This window comes from Mercenaria mercenaria, chromosome 1 (genome assembly GCF_021730395.1).
Source record: "Mercenaria mercenaria strain notata chromosome 1, MADL_Memer_1, whole genome shotgun sequence".
NCBI classification, from domain to species: Eukaryota; Metazoa; Mollusca; class Bivalvia; order Venerida; family Veneridae; genus Mercenaria; species Mercenaria mercenaria.
The window spans coordinates 31,890,598-31,915,642 of record NC_069361.1 but is presented as its reverse complement, the minus strand read 5'-3'; the positions used below and the strand labels follow the sequence as shown (position 1 = coordinate 31,915,642).

At 36.4% G+C, this 25,045-nt stretch overlaps 1 protein-coding gene across 1 annotated transcript; it reads left to right on the top strand.

Annotated features, from left to right (window-relative positions):
• Positions 1-9,370: 9,370 nt before the first annotated feature.
• LOC128557058 (CDK-activating kinase assembly factor MAT1-like) lies at positions 9,371-24,840 on the top strand. The gene is made up of 8 exons (XM_053543612.1): positions 9,371-9,540; positions 17,638-17,790; positions 18,368-18,441; positions 19,735-19,838; positions 20,517-20,657; positions 21,425-21,544; positions 22,092-22,219; positions 23,679-24,840. The coding sequence occupies exons 1-8, from the start codon at positions 9,452-9,454 to the stop codon at positions 23,806-23,808; spliced, it is 939 nt and encodes a 312-aa protein (XP_053399587.1). The 5' UTR covers positions 9,371-9,451; the 3' UTR covers positions 23,809-24,840.
• Positions 24,841-25,045: the final 205 nt, after the last annotated feature.

Here is a 25,045-nt window from a genome sequence, read left to right as displayed (position 1 = left end):
CTGTTATCCACTAGGCAAGTAATCTGGGCAGATATTTAACATTCAAAAGATCTGGCTACTTTGGAATCTGTGTACATTATGTTTTTGTTGGTTTTCTTTCATTTCCATAGAGAGCATATTCTTAACATATTAAGCTGTACAACAAGTCTACTTAAATAGTATGTTACTCAGTGGTTTTTTTTTTTTTTTTTTTTTTTTTTTTTAACTTTTTTTCTTTTATATGCAAACGGTGCTTTTTCCACTATTTATTAGTAGTAAGGTTTGTTTATACAGTTTGTAAATATTATTTCTAAAGCTCTCATGAAAATCACATTTTATTGTATTTTATTTGTAATTGTATCATAGCTAGGTGTTTTTCTTAACAAATTTGGTGCAGGTAATTCGTATACAGTGAATACAGGGTGCGGTAACTAAAAGTGTGCAGGTATTTGATACCCGCACGCTAGTTACCGCACTGTTGGGTAGGAAAGTATGCCAGCGTGTCTGGAACAGTAGACAGCGAAGTGTATTTTACTGATTTTCTGCTCTAGCATTGGTTTAATTTACCTGGGCTTTACACATTTGTAAAGCAAGGATATTAAGTACCCACTGAACTGCTGTATATGGCAATGTGAAACGCCTACAACTACCATATATGGATGGCTATGATACAAAACAGAAAGAACATTAAAACTCTCGGGTAAACAATTTATACTCGGGGGCTACGCCCCCTTGTACAAATCGTTTACCCTCGAGTTTCAATGCTCTTTCTATTACTTGTCTCATGTACACAATTAAACTTGTATTAGATATAAGTGGTTTAATCTACATCTTTTAATAGTTTAAATCACTTGTATGTTTTTAAATGAGCTTAAACACGAGAATGTGTCTTTCCCATTAGCTGCTTTATCTTTGCTGGTATGTGTTTTATATATTTTGTTGTAAAATTATTCATGATCCGTTGTCAAAGATATCGTCGCCTGATTCTTATAGTGCTCTATCTCCATTTTTTGAAAAAATGAGATTTTTACATGATTTTGTTTGTCTCGCCGAGCTCTATCGTTCTGAAGCAAGAAAACGTAACATTTGACGTCATAGAGAAAGACCCTGCGTAATACTTTGCTCCATGTCCTCTGTTTGAATGTAACAGTAACGATTAAAGTACTCTATCTCCAGGACTTAAAGCACTGTAATGTTTAAAATTATTCTGACCAATCATACACATAAACTAACATCATGTGATCATCATTAGACTTTGTAAAGGAGTGCTCTATCTCCATTTAACTTAATCCAGAATTGCTCTAACTCCATTTTAACCAATAGAATGCACAGTTACATGCATGTGATCACAACAAAATATGGCGGATAGGCATAGTTGTAGCATGTTTGAAATATACTTAGAATGCCTATCTACACGACATGCATAGGCTAGCCATAGGTGAGATTGCTTATACAGGTTATTTTATCATTTTATTACTTATACAAACACATAGCATTGTCAATTAAGCTGTAGGCAAGAAAATACATGCAGGATTTGCAACAGACCTTATTGATGTGTATTTCGGATAGAAACTATTTTCGTCATTCTGAAGCTGAATCTTAAGAAATACCACTGAATATAACAACGGTATTTGCAAACATGTTTCCGAGAAGCAAATTTGTGATAGTAAGTTATTGTCTATTAAGAGCAGCAGAAATAAAACCAAAAACAGAACATATTTTACTTTACAGTAAGGCGCTAACTTATTTTCTTGTTGATCACTTTTTTAGCTATGCAAATTTTGCTGAATGCAGTATTCGTAAGACAACAAGAACTGGCAGTACAATATCCCTACTTCCAGACGCAAAAATCCTATTAAACTTGCAACCCTTGACAACAGAGAAAATTGAAAATTAAATAGTTAAAAAAACAATGACAAATATCAAACAAGGAATGCAATGCTGACATTCAACTCACTAAATGAAAGTACGTACATGAAGAAACTGTAAGGAATATAAAAAACGATTGCGTTTGTGAGAGAGAATAGATGTATGTTTCTTAGAATTTTAAGTAGTCAATTATTACAAATGGTTGGTGTGAATCAAAATCAATGCCACAAAACTATTAAAGTATCACATGATGTAACTGTACCAAATATGAAACATGTGTGCTGTGACTGCAAATGTTCAGTTGCAAAATAAATGCTATGAATTCTTGTTATGATACTCAGTATTAAGTTGAAATGTATGCCACAAGATTTGAGAACAACATGCAGAAACTAAATGGAATACAATGTATATACAATAAGATTAAAGTATGAAATGTATGACCGAGACATATTATTTGCGATGTAATATCTTTGAGCCTTAATTTAATTGTCAGAATTATGTGAAAAGTTAACAAGAGGCCTAAATGGGCCTAAGTCCTTCAACTGAAGAAAACCTTAGCCATCTGACTTTGCTTCTAACTAGGTTTGGTGAAAATCCTTTAACCTGTTCATTATTTTTATTATCATTTTGCTGTCACGCACCAAAGCACATAGCCATCGAAAGAAATCATCTAAAGTTATTTCTTTTTCAACTCTAGTGGCCCCTAAAAGGGCCAAAGTGTCCCTGTTTGAATAGATTTGATATAAGACATAACGTGGTAAAAGACCTTATAAGACAAGGTTTTATGAAGACCAATTCAGGAGTTAGAGATGAATTTAGTAAAAGGTATCTCTATTTTGCAACTCTAGCAGCCCCTAAAAGAGGCCACACTAATTGAATAAATTAGTTAAAGGACCTAATAAAAGTTTGATGAAGATCCATCAAGCGGTTGAGAAGTAGTCATTTAAAGGCATTTGTAGCTTTAGGTCTAGTGGCCCCTTAGAGGGCCATGCGCTTCCCCACCCAACCCACAATTAAAAAAAATGGAGGGGGCAATATAATGATGCTAAGGACCGAGAATGATGACAATCAATTGAGTGGTTCATTAGAAGTAGTCATTAAAGGTATTTTTGATTTTATCCCTATAATGAGCAAACAGTCTCCGTTTGAATAAAATTGAGAGACAGCCCTCTAATGATGCCACCGGCCATCTCTGATGAAGATCCATCCAGCGATTCATGACCAGAAAGTATTTCTATTTGTAACTCTAGTTGCCCCTAAGAGGGGCAAAGTGCCCTTAATCAAACAAATTTGAGAAAGGACCTTATACTGGTCTCTAGACCAAGTTTGGGAATATCCATCAAATGGTCCATGAGTAGTCGTTTAAAGGTATTTCTGTTTTGAACTCTAACAGACCAAGTGCCCCTAACAGAACAATTTTGGTGAAGATTCTTATAATGATGCTACAAATCAAGTTTGAAGAAGATCCATTGAGTGGTTCGTGAGATAAAATCATTTAAGGGAATTTCTAATTTTAGCTATGGTAACCCCTCTAAGGGGCCAATCGTTCACATCTGAATCAGTTTGGGAGAGGATGTTATAATGATGCTACAGACTATGTTTGATAAAGATCTATCAAGCGGTTCATGAGAAGTTCCTTAAATGTTTTTCCTATTTTTTCTTTGCTCTAGCTGACAGTAGCTGCACATAAAGGGGCTAAAATTAACCATTTGATCAAACTTGATAGAGATCTATCCCAAAATTCTACTGACCAAGTTTTGGTATAAATGTAACCAGTATTTTCAGAGGAGAAAAAAAATTAAGTACAATATTGACGCAGGAAGACGGACGATGGACGCCGTACAATCAACCTATACTAATAGCTAAAAAGAGACATGAATATAACATTGATTGTGTTGTGTAAACGAGAACTGGTATGACTGACAAGTACAGTTACATGCAAAAATTGAACATAATATAAAAACTGTCGTTTTGTGAAAGAATACAGTTATTACTGAGAATATTTAGTTGCAAAGACAATGTCATTAGGTATTGTTATAATGCTTAGTATTATGTCAACGTTAATGCCAACTAATAACAAAACACGGAAAATCTTACTCAGCGTAATGAAAAGCTAGTTGTATTTGGCAAATAGAATAGTTACGACTAAAAAAGATTTTAGATCTTTGTTCATTGCTGACAATAACTATTGCGGTTACTGAGTAATTAAACTTCAAAATCTTCCTGTTGTTGTTTAACACAATACTACGATATGGTTTACGAATACCCATCTGCAAATAAGTAGGACCAATGTGCCTGGTTTAATAGCCAATTATGTCTATAACGTAGTTAACCCTGAACAATACGGACAGCATGGTAAAACCCATTGGCAAATCAGTCCAAATCTTCTGACTTTGAACACCTGCCCCTCACCACTGTTTGAAACCTCGCTTTTTCATGTGAGGAAGCCACCCAGTTGACACGAAGAAAGTCATATACCCAGGTATCCGCGCGTGCCAAAAATAATGCAACTAGAGTCCTCCTCCTCAAAGAAAATCTTGAAAGTTGCAATATGGCCTATGATATTGTGTCAGTTTGATGATACTAAAACTAAATCCAATCCTCCTTTAATTTCAAAATGAGTACAGTGACTGTCATAACTGTTTAAGAGCTCTCGCACTATTTTCAATATACAATTGTAATAAATACCATCTTGCTCTATGTCCAATTTTGTAAATTCACAGTGCTCTATCTCCCGATAGAGCAATACACCTTTAACATTTTTTTCTATTTTTGTCAAATTTGCTCTATCTCCAAACTGAAAAATGTATAAATGCAGAAAAGTAAAAACGAAATGTATTTAAAAGCATTTACAGTCTGAAAGAACTAAGCGCAAGGAACAAGTAGATATATTTATCATCATTTTCGCCCAGAAATAAAGAAACTAGACGAGAGTTAAACTTTGGAAGCGATTTTCGCCACGTTTAAAAAATGGTAGATAGAGCATCGTTCCACTCACGCGACGATATATTGTACCCGGCACCATCGATCCGACGTCTTCTACCTTTTCACATACAACTTTTCACAAATAAAGGACAATTATATGGAAGAGGCGGAAGTAATGTGAACACCATATTTCTTAAAATTAAGTTTCTTTTATGTTGTATCTTGTTGAATCTGTTGTATTAAGCACAACAAAACTGAAAACTTTGGTATAGCCCCACTTAGTAGCAATGGTCAGATTCATTCAGATCCAGTCACCAAGACCAGCATACTCAACAGTCAGTTTGAATCTGTTTTTTCCCGTCCACAGCCACTCAGCCTTAAGCAGTTATCGAAAAGTGCAGCTTCCACTCCTACCCATCCACCTATGACCCCAATAACTATAAGTGTCGAAGGTGTAGACAAACTACTACTAGGTTTAAACCCTCATAAGGCAACTGGGCCAGATGAAATCTCACCTAGGTTACTAAAAGAACTACATAATGAAATTGACTCTCTACTAACGGGCATCTTCCAATGGTCACTTGAAACTGGCATTATTCCGAACGACTGGAAACATGCGGTCATACCACCAGTTTTCAAAAAAAGTCAGAAATCTAAACCCAGTAATTATAGGCCCATCTCCTCGACTAGTATAGCATCCAAATTATTGGAACATATACTAGTCTCCAACATAATATCATACTTTGACAACAACAATGTCCTTAGCCCACAACAACATGGTTTTTGTGATGTGTACGTTTGCGTGCTGAGGGTTTCGTTTTGGGGAGGCTGCGATTTTGGTACGTGGCATTCCCTGTTTGAAATTTGTCTTTGTTTTTCAGGCCAAAGCATAGTTGTGAGACCCGACTCATAGGTCTTACCCCAAAAAATAGCGATAAACTGGAAAAAGTCAACAAACTGATGTAATCATAATGGATTATAGTAAAGCCTTCGACAAAGTAGATCACCATAAATTAATTCACAAACTCAAATACCCGGGTATCAATAATAGGGTCACCACATGGGTTAAGTCATTTCTCAGAAACAGATCTCAGCAAGTCCTTGTTGAGGGTAAAGTCTCTGAAAGGTTACCTGTCCTATCAGGGGTCCCCAAGGGCTCAGTCCTTGGCCCATGTCTATTTCTCGCCTACATTAATGACTTGCCCAATAGTATCAAAAGTCGAGCCCGTCTCCTTGCTGATGACACAATTGTCTACTTACAATCAAATCTAAATCCTCCGCAGAAAGCTTACAACAAGGTCTCTAATGTTTAGAAAAATGGGAAAAAGAATGGTCAATGGAATTTAATCGCGATAAATGTGAAGTTCTACACCCTACATAACGTCAAACTTCAGCCCACTGACCATGCAAAATATCTCGGTGTTACCCTAAATAATAACTTGACTTGATCAAATCACATATATAACATAACACCCAAGGCCAGTAATACCCTTCACTTCATCAAAAGGAATGTAAGGACTACCAAAAAAACATGTTAAAGAAATGGTCTATAAAACCTATGTCCGCACCCAGGTCGAGTACTGTTCCACAGTCTGGCACCCCTGGCAAAAATATCTCACTTATAAGGTAAAAAGGGTAAAAAGCTCTGCAGCCCGCTATGTTTTTAATGACTACCAGTATACCAGTAGCGTCTCAGATATGTTATCAGAACTAAATTGGAAGACCCTAGAAAAAAAGAAGAAATCATTCTTCCCTGGTTATGTTCTATAAATTAAGTATAATCTGGGAAGTAGATCCCTCGGAAGCACCGAGAACAATGCAAACGGTGAAAATTGCAGACTCGGTTTGATTGAGTCTTTCATGAGCAATAATGGAAAATGCAACACTGCCCACGCCCCCTAGCGCCGGCGTAAGCAGTATGCAATTTTCAAATAAAAATGAGTTGAAATCAATAATCTCGAAGGACCAGAAAATATAACGACACTGAGATGAAGTCGGCGCGCATTTTTACGGCCGCCACACAGCACTTAACACCCGCTGTTGTGAAGTAAATATAATCTGGAAAGTAGATCCCTCGGAAGCACCGAGAACAATGTAAACTGTGAAAATTGCAGACTCTGTTTGATTGAGTCTGTTCATGAGCAGTAATGGAAAATGCAACACTGCCCACGCCCCCTAGCACCGGCTTAAGCAGTATTCAATTTTCAAATCTAAATGAGTTGAAATCAATGATCCCGAAGGACCAGAAAATATAACAACACTGAGATGAAGTCGGGGCGACTTTTTCCGGCCGTCACACAGCACTTAACACCCGCTGTTGTGACAAGATATGAATTAGTGGCAGTAGACCATCATCATCTCACACAGACACAAACTTTAAACTTCTTGATTCCACAGTCCAAAACATTGTACCATGCAAATTCCTTTTCCCCCAGAACAGTTTACCAACATATATCCAGTCAAGTCCCTTTTTGCAGACATTTTTCAGCGGACTGGACTCGCAGTCTTTCTAAATACTATAATCCGCTGATTTTAACCCTATACTTTGGGTCTTTTATCTTTTTAACTTTGCACATAACATTTTTATTAAAACACGTTTTCCTGACAGCGCCTGTCAGTTATAATCGCTAGACGATTGTTCGACAGTGGATGTTGAAGTTGAATCTTGTATTTTGAAATAAACAGATCGGTCCGTTGGACCGTAGAACTTTAGCTTTATGCGAAACACATGTGACTAGCTAAAAAATTTAGCATCAAAGATGTTTATCATGATGTTACGAGTCCATCAGAAAATAAAAAAAGTGTTAGTGAAATTATGGTAGCCAGACCTAACATGTGACCCATTATTGAAATCATTAAATCCAGTATCCACAACCTCTATCATTGAAACAGCTTTGTATAAGTCTGGTAAACCTACCAAAAGGTCACATGCCCCCAATTACTATTTCTGTTGAAGGTATAGATAAGTTACTATGTGGTCTGCCGCCAAATAAAGCAAATGACCCTGATAAAATTTCACCAAGAGTCCTCAAAGAATTGCACTCTGAAATTGCTCCCATCCTTTGCGAAATTTTCAATTTTTCTCTTCGCACTGGTATTGTCCCTCAGGATTTGAAAAAAGCAACAGTAGCCCCTTTCTATAAGAAAGGCCCAAAGTCAAAGCCCAGCAATTACAGGCCTATTTCACTGACCTGTATTGCTTCCAAACTCATGGAACATACAACAGTCTCCAGCTTGATGAACTACTTTGATAGCAATAACATTCTAAGTCCCTTCCAACATGGATTTAGGTCAAAACGCAGCTGTGAGACACAGCTAGTCAGCTTTACACAAGAAGTATTTGATAGCTTAGAAAAAGGTCAACAAACAGACGTGATAGTCATGGATTTTTCAAAAGCCTTCGACAAAGTAGACCACCACAAGCTTATCCATAAACTTCACAGATATGGTGTTAACTCAGAAACTGTCAATTGGATTAGGTCATTTCTACACAACCGCTCTCAAAGAGTAACGGTTGATGGTCACTTATCTGAGGAACTCCCAGTACTATCAGGTGTCCCACAGGGCTCGGTTATTGGTCCTTGTCTCTTCCTTACATACATTAATGATCTTCCTGAATCCATCAAGAGTAAGGCCCGCCTATTTGCTGATGATACTATAGTTTACTTAACAATCAGCACACAGACCGACGCACAGACCCTACAAAATGACCTTTACAAACTAGAAGACTGGGAACGAGACTGGGCTATGGAGTTTAATCCTGACAAGTGTGAGGTCATTCGAATTACTAGGAAAAAACAACCATTAATATTCCCTTATACCTTGCATAACACAATACTTAAAGCAACTGACTCGGCAAAATACCTTGGGGTTACCATTTCAAAAGATTTAAACTGGTCACAGCATATAGATAACATAAAATCCAAAGCAAACAATTCACTTAGATTTATTAAACGTAACATCAAAACAACAAACAAAAAGGTTAAGGAGGCTGCCTACACAACTTACGTTAGACCCCAGGTGGAATATTGTTCAATTGTTTGGCACCCCTGACAGAAACATCTTGCCAATAAGGTAGAAAGTGTACAGAGAGCTGCGGCCAGGTACGTCTGTAACACTTATGACTTTACGAGCAGTGTTACTCAGATGTTAGAAGAACTACATTGGGAAACATTATACCAAAAAGGGTCTATAACTCAGTAATATTCCTCTACAAAATACAACACCAGTTAGTTTTTGTCGATCATGATCACACTAGAAACCTGAATTTCCTCATACCCCAGTCTCGAACACAGTACCATCTCAACTCTTTCTTTCCTAGAGCTATCCGCTACTGGAATACTCTCCCAGGTCACATCCAAGCTAGTCACAGCCTCAATATCTTTACAGAGAGACTGGCGACGGTCAACCTCTAGTGCATTACCTCCGTTTTAACTTTAACTTTGCACTCTCCTTTTATCTTATTATCTTTTAACCAATGCACTTAACTATTTTATTTTAGACTAACACTGTTTCCCTGACTAGCACCTCCCAGTCATAATCTTTGTTGATTGTTGGGGAGTAACCTGTAGATGTAGAAATCATACTTTACGCGCTTTCAAATTCCTTTGGGTTACATTATGTTCAGCTGATCCAAGCGAATGTGTTTCTTGTCATTTTTTTAGGCATTTAGTCAATAATGGACGACCAAGGTTGTCCGAGATGCAAAACTACAAAATATAGAAACCCGTCGTTGAAGTTGCTGGTTAACATATGTGGTCATTCGCTGTAAATATCGTAATTTTGATTTAGTAAAGTGTACTAGAATTCGGATATCTGTTGGGCTAGACTTTAGAATCTGTCCGTAGCTATTCTTGTTATTTGGGCATTCTTTTATTTATCGATATGGTAGCATAGATATATTTTCCTCGCCAGGTTTAGAAAATGCGGGGGTGTGGGGGGCAGCAGCTCCCCAATTATGAAATATACAAACTAGTTAAAAAAGCCTAACCTTTATTTAAACCATACAGGTACTGGATATTGCAAATTATGCAGATTTTACCTACGGACAGATTCTAAAAGTGCTCCATATGTTGTATTCCGGTATATAATATTGATTAAGATATGATTGTCATTTGTGTAAACCAGATTATAGAACAACCAACACCAATTTCAAATAAACTGTTTGAAAATGCAGATACAGCTATCACTGAATATCAGCAACAGTCGTCTGTATTATAGGAATGAGTAGGTCTATCGGACCTGGGATGAAAAAAAAAAAAAAAGGACCAGACAGATAAAACTTTTATCATAAAACCTCTGTTTTCATCCTAAATCAATACTGAATGAAAAATATGTGGGGAAATATGAGCCCCTTTCAAATGATATATACCATCTACACAAAGCCAGAATCAAGAGATTCTATACAGCCTCGATAGCCTAGTGGTAGAGCAACCACGGTAGGTTGTAGGTTTGATCCCCAGTCACGTCATACCAAAGACTTTAAAAAATGGTACTAGCAGCTTCCTCGCTTGGCGCTCAGCATTAAGGGGATAGTGCTAGGACTGGTCAGCCCAGTGTCAGTATAATGTGACTGGGTAGGGTATCATGCCACGTGTCTACGGTGTGATATTCCAGTGAGGCAGCACTATAAAGTTGGGGATTGTGCTCACTGCTACAAGTAGACACCGTCGTTAATATGTCTGAAAAATTGTTGAAAAAGACGTTAAACCCAAACACACACACACACACCACATAGCCTGTGAGCAGTGGATTCATTTCCCAAGCCGTTATGAAATAAATTCTCCAGAAAATTACACAGACTGTCTATCACAATTTCACGCATGTATTTAGTTACAAAATGAGACCAACCCAAGGTCTCTAGACCTTCCTGTTCATGAAATATATATCAGAAAACTAGGGCTGTGTATTGAATGGAAAAATTCGATACAGTACGTATTGCAATAAAGAAGGATCAATACACGATACATATTGACAATTCAATACAACATCTAGTAGGATCCGTAACTTTAAAGCTACAACATGAGGGGTCCAAACGAATTTCTTGTTTCGGGTAACATGACCATGAGAAACTGAAACTGAAAATGTCTAGTTGTGTAGGCTCCTATAAAATTTAAATTGTTAAAGAAACGTTAAGGCACGATCTTTTTATCTAATACATGTATCAGTCTATATGTCAAAACTATACATCGGGAAAATGCATATATTTCTGCTTAAAATTGTAAATTTCGACTGAGAACTTAACACTTATGCAAGGCCTTTATTAGCAGGGCCAGCCCTGGTGAATAATTGGCTGTAGCCGAATAAAGAAACAACTGTTAAGATCATACAAAAATATGTTTAAAACTGCAAAATGGACCATCAAGGTTGTAGCCAAATTGAAAAATTTGTAGCCAAAGTGGCATTTTGTTAGCCATTGGCTACAATGGCTAATGGCAGAGCGGGTCCTGATTAGTATACCATATCTTTAAGTTTGATTTGTTTTTATACACCCGAAGGGACGTATTATGTTATGACTGTCCGTCTGTCCGTTAGCAATTTCGTGTCTGCTCTGTAACTCTTGAACCCCTTGAAGGATTTCAAAGAAACTTGGCACAAATGTTCACCACACTGAGACGACGTGCAGAGCGCATGTTTCAGGTGACTAGCTTCAAGGTCAAGGTCACACTTAGGAGTGAAAGGTCATATATGACTTTGCTGTGTCCGCTCTGTAACTCTTGAACTGCTTGGAGGATTTCAAAGAAACTTGGCACAAATGTTCACCATACTGAGGCGACATGCAGAGTGTATGTTTTAGATGACTCGCTTCAAGGTCAAGGACACACTTGGGGGTCAAAGGTCATATATGACTTTGCTTTGTGTATATTGCTCTGCATTGCAATGCTCTTGTTTTTATTTGGCAGATCCCGTTTTTGTTCTCTTACAATAATTTTTTTTTGTATTACTTCCCTTTTTATGCCCCGGAAGGGAGGCATATAGTTTTTAAACCGTCTGTCAGTCTGTCGGTCTGTCCGCAATTTTCGTTTCCGGTCCATATCTTTGTCATCGATGGATGGATTTTCAAATAACTTGGCATGAATGTGTACCACAGTAAGACGACGTGCAGTGCGCAAGACCCAGGTCCGTAGCTCAGAGGTCAAGGTCACACTTAGACGTTAAAGGATAGCGCATTGATGGGCGTGTCCGGTCCATATCTTTGTCATCGATGGATGGATTTTCAAATAACTTGGCATGAATGTGTACCACAGTAAGACGACGTGCAGTGCGCAAGACCCAGGTCCGTAGCTCAAAGGTCAAGGTCACACTTAGACGATAAAGGATAGTGCATTGATGGGCGTGTCCGGTCCATATCTTTGTCATCGATGGATGGATTTTCAAATAACTTGGCATGAATGTGTACCACAGTAAGACAACATGCAGTGCGCAAGACCCAGGTACGTAGCTCAAAGGTCAAGGTCACACTTAGACGTTAAAGGATAGTGCATTGATGGGTGTGTCCGGTCCATATCTTTGTCATCGATGGATGGATTTTCAAATAACATGGCATAAATGTGTACCACAGTAAGACAACGTGTCATGCACAAGACCCAAGTTCGTAGCTCAAAGGTCAAGGTCACACTTAGACGTTAAAGATCATTTTTCATGATAGTGCATTGATGGGCATGTCCGGTCCATATCTTTGTCATTCATGCGTGGATTTTAAAATAACTATGCATGAATGTGTGACACAGTAAGACGATGTGTCGCGCGCAAGACTCAGCTCCGTAGGTCAAAGGTCCTAAACTCTAACATCGGCCATAACTATTCATTCAAAGTGCCATCGGGGGCATGTGTCATCCTACGGAGACAGCTCTTGTTTGTTACTATAAATAGCTTATTTTGAAACTTTTTTATTATTTGCCATAGGGAAAAACTGCAGGGGTCAAATTTAGCAACATTTTCTATTAGCTAAAAGTAGCTAGTGCCCTTTTTGTTCACTAGCTAAAATGAAAAGATACCGGCTAATATTAAACAATAATATTTAATTACTTTAATTACTTTATTAACATTTTACTGGCCAAAACCTACTGATTAATCTCTGTAAGTAGCCAGTCACAAAAAAAATTCTATTAGCTTTAAAAAATAGCTAGTGCCATTTTTGTCCACTTACAAGCTAAAGTCAAATCCTTCCATGTTAACTTGATGCAAGCTGCAATCATGCATTATATCAGAGTTTTGTTAGACAGTGATAATATTCCTTTCATGCAGAAAAATGTTTAACTGCAGAACAGACTTTATTCAAGCTTTGAAGATATTTGCTTGGTATATTATTGACTAGCTGAAATTAGCTAGTACATTCCAAGCCCACTAGCTATTTTCAAGTTCCACTAGCATTTAGCTTGTATGCTTGTCTAAATTTGAACCCTGAACTGAGACCACTTTTCTGTGGTACAACATGGATGTACCTCCAATTTGTAGATGTATTTTGAGATAACTTTACCTGGTAAGAATTTTTTTGGATTTTCTTCTTTTTGTTGTTCCAGTCCTTTGGGCTTCAACAGTCAAGTTCTTTAAATTTTGCTCCCATCCTCTGATGTAACCCTTCAGGCGTATATTGCCCCGCTTGGCGGCGCTCTTGTTACTTATTTCTTTAATTATTAAGATTGCTAAAATTAAAACAGCAACACTCGCGGTAACAACATCCGTGTAAATGGAATTCCCCGCAACTGAAATTACGTAGCAGGTTTGCCCAAAATGGAAACCTACCAGCGTTACATATGGATTTCATTTCATTTTAGCGGGTAATTTCCAGTCAGTGCGAGAATAAAAATATGCCAATGAAAAGCAAGATTTCCTTAAATCACGTGCTTGATTTACATGAGACGTCATGCTTGTCGGCGGATGTCATTGAACTTAGCTGTCAAAACAAAAAATGGTTTACGCAATGACTGTTTTGGGATGTAATGGTGGCCCGAGGTTACAAAATTGTACTTTTCTTTTAATTTCTCTGAATATTTTATTGTAAAGTGATAAAAATGAACAAATTTGATTTTATTTTGTGTTAAAAAGGGTGTCACTGAATAAATAGGTACACGAAGAAAGCCGATACGCGTATCGGTGTAAACATGAATATTCAATTCATATCGATATACAGGTATATTGATCCAGCCCTACAGGAAACAAGTGCCTTCCTCCTATAAGTCCCAGGTAGATAAAAATGCAGCAAAACGAAACAGTACAAAAAACATCAATAAGATATGACTGTCGGGCAAGCACAGGTCAAATTCAGTGGCCATTACTAACAAGTATAACTACGTACAATAAGACCACTTACAACTGCCAGTTTTATCTGCTTCACGGGATACTTACATTTTTATTTCCCCTCGGTCTTTTGATTGCATTCTCTGCAATTGAAAGCGATATGGTGATACCTGAGAAATCCTGTATGAAATGTTATATGGTTCTGTTGGAGCTGTGTCGCTATTGGCTAATCAGAAATCACGGTCCAAAAATGGAAGTGGCTATTCTTACGATCCCGTAGGAATAGCCTTGCAGGCTATTCTTACGGCTCTCCTGTAAGAATAGCGACAAGCCAGCAGATGTCTATTCCTACGGCTCTCCCGTACGAATTATGATAACTTCCATTTGTAACATAAACAAACAATTTTAATACAACAAATTTATCTTCAGTGTAAAATAATTAGTTAACTGAAATTTGTCTTCTAAATAAATCGGAAATTATACAATGAATTTATCTTCAGTGTAAAATAATTATTTAACTGAAATTTGTCTTCTAAATAAATGGGAAATAATGCAGATAATGTAGATGTAAATACATACGTTATTAATACTGAAACACTAAAAATATTTACCAAGTGTTTTCAAATAAACCAGTTATTATATATTATTGATCAATGTTTTGTGTATATACGTGGATTTTTTCCACATCAGTACAAATCTCTTATCACTTTTAACATGTTTATTGTACTTTAAATTTAGTTTTATACTTGACGTTTGTCACATATCAGCATGACATGTCTGCATCAATTCAGACTTGGCATTTTTTTTGTAACACTACGACTAAATCGGTTGAAAATACATCAGTTGAATGACTTCAGTACAATGTATTCATAATTGTAATACAAAACTGCCGTAGGAAAAACCACTTGCGGACTTTTCGCTATTCTTACGGGAGAGCCGTAAGAATAGCCTGCGAGGCTATTCCTAATGGGCCGTAAGAATAGCCACTTCCTTCCAAAATACGGAAGGAAGTCTGTTCAATGGCAGAGAATGCAATCGAAATACTGAGGGGAAAATAAAAAAGTAAATATATATTGCATGTAGCAGATGCAACTGACAGAACTTTGTAAGTGGCCTTAATTTAAATATTTAGTTATACTTGTTAGTAATGGCTAGTGAATTTAACCAAAGAAGTATAAAATACTCAGAATGGCAACAGGAGACGATCTTGCGTAAGCTCTTTTCACCTTGTTACCTTATTGAAGCATTTGCTGACTTGATCACTGGTGATCAAATCAACAGATAACACTGGTGATACGGCTGGCAGGCCCAGATCCAGGAGCCCCCTGACCCCTCCTCCCATCAAGCAGGGAGTAACTCCACCGTTACCTACAAATTTAGACTTAAAAATGCATCAGATATCACCATTTCATACCTGAAATTAAAAAATTCCCAGGAAGAGAGCCCCCTGACCCCCTCCCATCAAGTGAGGAGTAACCCCTCCATTAACTACAAATTTAGACTTAAAAATGCACCAGAGGTCACCATTTCATACCTGACCCCACTAAAATGAGGGGAGTACCCAGTAAATGCCCCTGAGGCCACCATTTCATACCTGTATTTCAAAACTTTGCAGGGCGAGACATCCCTGACACCACTAACATGGGTAGAAGTCCCTTCTTCCCCGCTCGCGTACCTACCTGCTCTCGGTGCTATGCGCCTCTTAGTCAAATATTTCTGGATCTGGGCCTGGGCCGGCACGTAATAAACTGAATCGGGTCCAATTTTCAAACTACAACTGTTGATTTCTCAGACTTCCAATCATAAATTCATTCCTTCCCCATGTAGAAAATATTAATAACATTAAAAAAAAAACACCATAATCATTATAAACAAAGGATCTGATAGAAAGTTTTTCATGACACAAATTTTTATCCTTCTTCTGTCTGTTTCATACACCAGTAAAACGAGATCTCATTCAGTTGCCACATGTTTGCGAGATTTTCTCTATATGCCTTTCAAGTTTCAAGTTGCTGATCTATTTATTTTTATAACTCTTTGATTTAACCAATGCTGGGCTGAGACACATACTTTAATCGATGTTTTTGTTCCGTTTTGTTGTGCCGGACTGACAATAAAATCACAATATATTGAAAATACATGGAAAATCCAATATGGTACATTTAAAGCCTGTGTGCCTGGACATGGAAATATTTTGGAGGCAGCCTGGTTTTGAATTTTGGCCTGAAACAAACAGAACTGGCAATTAAATCAAGTATACTTGATATTTTGTTCTGTGGTGTTTCCTGCCACCATTTACACACTCACTTTTTAGCTCATCTGTCACGAAGTGACAAGGTGAGCTATTGTGACCGCTTGATGTCCGTCGTCTGTCGTGCGTTGTGCGTCAACAATTTGTAAAAAAATCTTCTTCTTGAAAACCACTGGGCAGAATTACACCAAACTTCACAGGAATGATCCTTGGGTGGCCCCCTTTCAAAATTGTTCAAAGAATTGAATTCCATTGAGAACTCTGGTTGCCATGGCAACCGAAAGGAAAAACTTTAAAAATCTTCTTCTCAAAAACCAGAAGCCCTCTAGAGCTTAGATATTTGGTGTGAAGCATTGCCTAGTGGACCTCTACCAAGTTTGTTCAAATCATGACCCCGGGGTCAAATTGACCCCGCCCCAGGGGTCACTTGATTTTACATACCGTAGATACCCGTGTATAATGCGCACCCGTGTATAATGCGCACCCCCGATCTTAGTCCAAAATCCTGGGGAAAAAAAAAAAAAAAAAAAAAAAAAAATGGCGAACATCGGTAACAGACTTGTTTTGAAGTTGGAAAATTGTCTATACCTGTGTATTATGCGCACCCACGATTCGGGGGTGGTCCCGAGGGTCAAAAAACTGCGCATTATACATGGGTATCTACGGTAGAAGGCCTAGATCTTAGATATTTGACATGTAGCATTGCCTAGTAGACTTCTACAAAATTTATTGAAATCATGACCCCTGGGGTCAAATTGGCTCCGCCCCATGGGGTTACTTGATTGTACATAGAAAAATCTTCAAAATTTTCTAAAAAAAAATGCCCAGAAGGCCTGGAGCTTAGATATTTTGACATGTAGCATTGTCTAGAGGACCTCTACAAAATTTGTTCAAATCTTGACCCCACAGGGTCAAATTGACCCAGCCCCAGGGTTACTTGATTGTGCATAGGGAAATCTTCATAAATTTGCTAGAAATAAACCAGAAGGCCTAGATCTTAAAGCTTTAGCTAAGAAATTTGTTCAAGCAAGCAACTCTACTCAGGTGAGTGATATAGGGCCATCATGGCCCTCTTGTTTTTACTTGACAGTACTAGAATGATAAGATAAATATTTTTACAAAAAGGGGCAGTAATCCTTCATCCAGACTATATAATAGATAAAAAATCTGTTGGAGTTTTTTTTAAACAAGCTTTAGCAAATGTCAAATATCTAAATCTTATTTTGTATTGCAGTTATACATGCAGTTTTTGTTATGTATCCGATGTTCTCAAAATTTATAAATTTTCTGTCGGTTTTGTTTAAAATGCATGACTGTGATATTCTTTCGTAATTGGTTCCCATATACTTTTTATGTTTTTTGTTTCTTTTCAGATGTGAAAGTTGCGTTGACCTGTTATTCATCAAGGGTTCAGGAACTTGCCCTGAATGTGGAACATCACTGAGAAGAAACAATTTTCGTTTGCAATTATTTGAAGATGCTTTTGTGGAAAAAGAAGTTGATATCAGGAAAAAGATTATGAAAGAGTACTGCGGCTTGTTTTCAATTTATTTTAATTCTTATTGAATCTAATTTTAAAACATTTAAAGAAGTCTTTTTACAAACAAGCTACAAGTGGTCTGAAGATTTTTTCCTCACTTGTTCATTTCTGAAAGTGAAACAGAAACCTAGAACAGAATAAAATGACAATTGTTGTTGTCTGCATAATGTGGAGTAGAAGAAAATTAGTACTAAAGTCATTATTTACATGGCTACTGAAGACGTTTTGTCCTAATTAATTTAAATGTTGTCTGCATAATTAGCATGAGCACAGTAGTCCTTGTTTGGAATACAGAGGGTAGCTGTCTGCTTTACAGATTTTGTACACTTGGCTGACAAGACTATCTGGCTTTTTTACCTTGGTTACTTGGCAGGATTACTGATGCAGCTGTTGAAACTATCGCCAATATCAGTGGCCAGTTAAAAAATATTTTGCCATATATGTAAAATTATCACAAACGGCAATTGTGGTGACCGACAGCATGAGCTCTCGGATATTAAATATACTAATGCCATGAGAATGATGTCCATTGTCACACAGTTAAATATCCTTCTATATTTCAGTTTCAACAAGAAAGAAGAGGACTTTTCAACTCTAAGAGAATATAATGACTATCTTGAGCAACTTGAAACTATAAGTAAGTTATGATGTACATTTCTTTACACATGAACATATGTAATGTTAATGTTCATTACATATGCTTAGCATGGATATTTACTTCAGTATACTGTGAAATAATTTATTTTCATTGGTATTAAATCTGGTTTTGCCCAAAATGACTATTTCTGTGTGATATGAATTTTTGTATTTCCTCTTAACAGAATAAAACAAGCTTGTTTGTTGGGATTTAATTTCATGGGTTGATGCAACAACAAAATCCAGGAAAATAAGTCCCATGTGAATATTGAAGCTACTCGCCCACAGTTTGGGTGTAATTTTTCCACATGTTCATTTCCACCAAGTTTGGCATAGAATATATCTATGACACTAAAAGTGATAAAGTGGATGAAAATAAAGTTGGATATTGTTAAAAATGCAAGAAGAATGTAAATTTTTATGCCCCCACTTTTGGGGGGGAGGCATATAGATTTGCCCTTGTCCGTCTGTCCGTCCGTCGTTCCGAGAATGTTGTGTCGAGCGTAGCTCCAAAAGTATTTGACGTAGGGTCACAAAACTTTACAGGAATGTTGGTCAGCATGTGTAATTGTGCACCTTGGGTTTTACGTCCGGATTCATTCAGTTCTGTAGTAGTTATGGCCCCTGACTTAGTAAAATATTGGTCATTTTAATGTTGTGTCGCGTGTAGCTCCAAAAGTATTTGACCTAGAGTCACCAAAGTTTACAGGAATGTCGGTCAGCATGTGCACCTGGGGTTTCGCGTCCAGATTCACTCAGTTGTTTAGGAGTTATGGCCCCTGACTTATTTAAAAATTGATCATTTTAATGTTGTGTTGCGCGTTGCTCCAAAAGTATTTGACCTAGAGTCACCAAAGTTTAAAGGAAAGTTGGTCAGCATGTGCAGTTGTGCACCTGGGGTTTCGCGTCTGGATTCATTCAGTCATGTAGGAGTTATGGCCCCTGGCTTAGTTAAAAATTGGTCATTTTAATGTTGTTTAGCGTGTAGCTCCAAAAGTATTTGACCTAGAGCCACCAAAGTTTAAAGGAATGTTGGTGAGCATTTGTGGTTGTGCACCTGGGGTTTCGCGTCCGGATTCATTCAGTATTGTAGGAGTTATGGCCCCTGACCTAGGAAAAAATTTGTGTCCTTTGTCATGTAGTGGGGGCATCTGTGTCCCATGGACACATTTCTAGTTTGCAATATTTCAAAAGCTTTGCAATGGCTTACTATTTGTTATTTAGATCAATGAATCAGTAATGTATGTATATTATAAATGCTGCATTATTGTTCTTTGTTGTTGTTTTTTCACAGTATATAATCTTGCAAACAATATTGATGTAGAAAGTACAAAGAAGATGGTGGAACAGTACAAAAAGGAGAATAAAGATATTATACAGAAAAATAGATCAAAACTTGTAAGTTATTAATATACATTTTTTATTTACATGTATTAGTGATACATTTTGAATTCTTAATCTAAAAACAGGGTCTCCTCTGCCAGTCAACAGTGTAGCCAAATGCTACAAATTCAAAGAACTGGTTACAGGTTTTGAAAGTGGCAACAAGAATTTTATTAAAATGTGGCTAAATTTCAGCAGTTCAGCTTCAGTTTTGCAGTTTCTCTGGAAAAGTGGCTTGAACTTTCTGAGGCCCTGTAAAAGAATAACACTACTACATGTACTGCATTGTATAGTGCTTAAAACTCCGCCCATTCTACTGGTTTCCTTGTTTCAAAACCTGCATCTGAAAAGTTATATCACCTAGCACTAATTGCTGTCACAACAACCCAAAATGACTGTGCAGAGAACATATTAAGTTTTGTTTGATGCATTTTCTATTGTATCACATCACTTACTGGGTGAATATATACATAATTTGTGTTAACAGTGGCTTCTGTTCACAAATAGTATTGTTGTTCTTAAATCACTTTAAAATGGATTGATCACACATGATGTATACTGTATAAGTACATAAGGAAAGGAATTTTTGAAGAGAATATAGTTCACATAGTTTAAGTTCATTGTTACTTTTTAGTTTACCTTGTTCTTCTGCCAGGGTTCCAGTGGAATTTTCTAGTTTCCTTATTTTTTCAGAGCAAGGATGAAGAATATTTGGAAATGCTTATAGCCGAGGAAGAAAAAGAATCAAAACTTAGACATGAACTAGATCTGATGGAAGTTATGAAAGAGAAAAATAAGAAGAAAAAGAATAAAGAAGCTCTTATTGATGAACTGGTATGTGTTGCAAAAGAAAAAAGTTCCCTTTGAAATCAGTACACATGTCTGTAGGTATGATATGTGACTTAGCAGTTACACTGTCAGACATAGATTTATTTTTCATCAACCTTGCAATTAACATTGCAACTAAGAAAAGCAAGGTAACCATTCAGTTTAAATGATAGTGTCCATTTTGAAATGAAAACACACCTTTTTGAGAAAAATCATGTTTGACTAAGATGATATTTGTTTGTTTGGTTTGACTACACTAACACTGTTATAGGTCATAGCGACATTCCAGCTTTTGATGGTGGAGGAAGACCCAAGGTGCTGCTCCAAGCATTATTTCTGGCATAGGCAGACACTTTGGTAGAACTACTTACTGTCCATAAGTCAGCTGGATATCTTCCTCACATGAAGGAATTCTACACATTAAGCAAAGTTTTGAGCCCACAGCAGTGAGTGGCAAACAGTTCAAAGTCAGCAACCTCAACCACTTGGCCATGAAGGCTCCTTGACTAATGTGTTCCATACAGCACCACTGTTAGGAAAAAACATTAATATTATATCATCAACAAATCTAAAAATATCAATGAATTGTGCCAGAGGTCCCACTGTGGAAACATGACAGACTTCTTGCACTTTACAGCTGTAAATAAAAATAACACTTTCGATGATGTTTATTCAAGATTTTCAATAATTTGTAGGCAGTTCTTACTCTTTAAAATTTGATAATGTTCTATACATCTGCAGGCATGGTTCTTAACATGACAGATATATTTCAGATGTTTTCGGATCTGCCTGCTTCAACCATCCTAGCAGGTCACAATGCCAGCAGTATGCATGAGACTATGATGGAAACTGAGAAGACCGCTGCTACAGCATTCTCTTCTGGTGCTAAATTTGTAAGTTCTACTTTTGTACTTTCTGCAGTTCAAGGTGAAATTGTAAGTGCTTCAATGTCTAGAATAGGTCATGAACATTTTGCTTTGAATGAGTTGTGACTTTTCGTTTGTTGGGTCTTCACTAAACTTTGTGAGAAGCATTATTGCTTGTTTGTTCAAAATAACAGAACAATTTTGAATGCCTTCTTCTCACTGGATCTTCAGAAAACTTTGTCTTTATTATCCTTACATGAATTATCACAAGGCTGACACCAAATTTGGTGCCTCAGAGTGTCTTAGGACCATCAGTGTTTGCTTATTTATTCAGAACAATATTTTTGTTTATTACAGATAATTCCTCAAACATATTAACACACTTTAATAGACCATACATTTGATTTCCAGTTCAATTTAATAGAGAGGAATTAACTGATGGTAATAGAAGTATTAGTATTAAGCAAAAAAAATATAATAAAATGCAGACACAAAGATGTTTCAACTCACTTGTGGTGATAGTAAACTGAAGATTATTAGAGGAATTATTTACAAGTTTGTTGTTTTATTACAGGGGTTCAGTAAAGGTGCAGGCAATATCCCTGTTCCTTCTGAAGTTGGAGAAGCATTTGTATACACTCCATGTGAGCTGGAAATACTTGGCCCTACAGCACCATCAGAAGATGATGTTCTACAGAAAGGGTTTGTATTTTATCTACAAAGGTGCAGTTTGAATAGTATTTTTGTCACTTTTATGGGAGATACTGTTATTTTGCTCAGATATATACTATCCAATTCTTTGCCAGAATACAGTTTTGTGAAATCATTATTGGCAAGGGACTAATTTGGATTTTGAGCTTGCATTAATTTGATCCAAAATATCAAATCCCAAAAGCATATAGAATTCCCATTATTGAAATCTAAAATCGTTAATTTGTATCAATACATGAAATTTGATGTTAAAAAATCAAACAATTTCTCAGTATATCAGCATTACTTGCTTGGGTGTTAATTGTTCCTATGGATTTGTAACTTTACTGTTGGAATATTGCCAGTATTACAGTGTATACTCTAGACCACACAACTTCCACTCTTCATTATGTTAGTATAAACTAGTATTTTCTATAAGTAAGGTAATTTAGAATGAAAAAACTTACCTGTATAAGGCATGTAGTTGTTTCTTTTTTCGTTACAAGTATATTAAACAGAACTGTTTAAATAATACAAAACGTAATACATGTATACTTTGTTGTAAAATACTTTAAAGTCTTTGATTTCGTAGGCATGAAATTTCATGGTTTTAACCAGTGACAATTTTATGGGGATATGGATTCGTGGATTCCATTGTTTAAAGATGAAATGAGTTAATAATTTAAAAGTACTGTACTTAAAAGAGTTTTTGAGGTTTAGTTTATGGGGAAACTAAGAAATGGGAAAATGTTTTGAGGTCCCAGAAATTTATGCAGTTGTATTTTGTTATATCAGTACTAGAAACCTTGAGATGTCTGGTGGTTGCGGGTTTTGCTAGAGTTATTTTCATTTTAAATGCCAATTTATAAATATATAAGTATAATAAACAAATACTAACGTGCCTCATATCAAAGATAAACTCTGCCTGACCTTACATAAACAGCTGGAAGTCAGTGATGTAACAATGGGCTGGAATACCTAATCATTGACAGATCTTATATAATCTAAATGGCCAATGTGAATGGATAGAGGATGAATAAGAACTGCTTGATCATTGATAATTCATCCGCATTGTTCATGAATGGGACTACTTTGTGTAGCACATGAACAAATTCCTTTGGATGTGATTTGGAATCAAATAAAGATGCTACATGATTGTCAGAAATACACTTAACTTTGGTAGCGGGATAAACCCGCAACCAAAAATGGTTCTTAGTGTCAAATGTTTATCTTTAAATCAGTAAATTAAAAAAAATGTTAATGAATGGGTACACATCTGATACAAAAAATAATTTTATCGTTAAAGATAACTAGTGGGTGACATGAAAAACAGACAGATGTAGAAAAAACATTTATGCAATCAGGTGGTATGAAACTGCTGGGAAATGAGCAATAATACACAAACAGATCTTTTGGAAATTTTGTATTAGTGTTTACACAATGATTACAGTGGAAATGTTTTTTTTTACAGATACTTACAGAATATACGAGGAGCTAGTGACTCAGACAAGGCTGGTGGTTATGATGCAAAGATGGCTTGTCAACGAGCGTTGATGGAGGCTATGTGCGGATTATTTCTTAATCCGGATGATCCAACTTGATTGTACACTAGTTTTGGGACATTGAAGACAGACAGTTACACCAGGATAATACTGTAAACTTTTGAGGTAGTAGAAAATTTTATGGTGCCCAGCCTTATTGGATGATCGCCATGAAAAAATGTGTATAGGCAGTGGTGGTTGTGTTGTGTGGTTTGAAATAAGGGATAGAGGTAGTGATTGTAAAACTGCAAAGACAAAGAAAGTGGGGGATAACCGTACGAAGGATATAGCCAAACAATTGATATTGAAGATTAACTTCAGTCTCAGAAATGGGCATGGTTTTAGGAAATGCATTAAATGCAGGAGAGTGTACAGAGTGGAGTAGATTGTGGTAATATCAAGGTGTTCATTGCAGAAAACTGACGTTAGAAATATGATAGATCTCAGAGCTTGTTTGATGGCTACATCAGGTCTAATGAAAATAGTTAAAATTGAATAACATTTAGAAAGACTATGTTACCTCAGTATTTACTTTATTTGCATAAAGTTACCATAACTTTCCACTGAAGCAATATTACATTATAATTTAATGTTTATTTTTAATAATTTACTTCTTTATTAATGTTTTGTTCTGATCTGATTGCAAATGCAAAATACATACATGTTTGTTGTTTCTATCTTAGATCCTTTGATGAGGGATGTACTTTAGAAGTGAACATAAACATTCAAAACAAATTTATGAACTTATGCTAATTTGGTCACATTTTGTATTTCATTTCTTTCTTTTCATTTCAAGGTATTGTAGGTTATTAGAACAATTATTTGAAATCTTACTGTAGTAATTTTACATGTTTTCCTTGTGACTAGAGAATTTCAAGGTTTGACAACCTGGACTTCTGAAGCCCACTGATTATTTTGTGAAAACAGTTTGAATTGTGTTCAAATTTTTAAGTTTGTAAAGGTGGACACTTTGCATGTTTTCCATTAACAGTCAGAAATATATAAGTTGTACTAATGTCTTTAATGGATACAGGTGAAAATTATGTGATAAGTGCTATAAATAAATTGTTCATTTGGTATGAATCTGTTTCACTTCCTGTTTTTTTTTTTCGACTACTCAAAGAATAGTCTCGTTATTGTACTCACCCTGGCGTTGGCGCCACACCTTGGTTAAAGTTTTGCATGCAAGTACATACAGCTATCATATAAAGGCAGATAGCTTTGAAACTTATTTTTTCTTTTTCTAGATCAACTATCAACTTCACTGGGTCAAGTTCCATAACTCTGACATGTATTT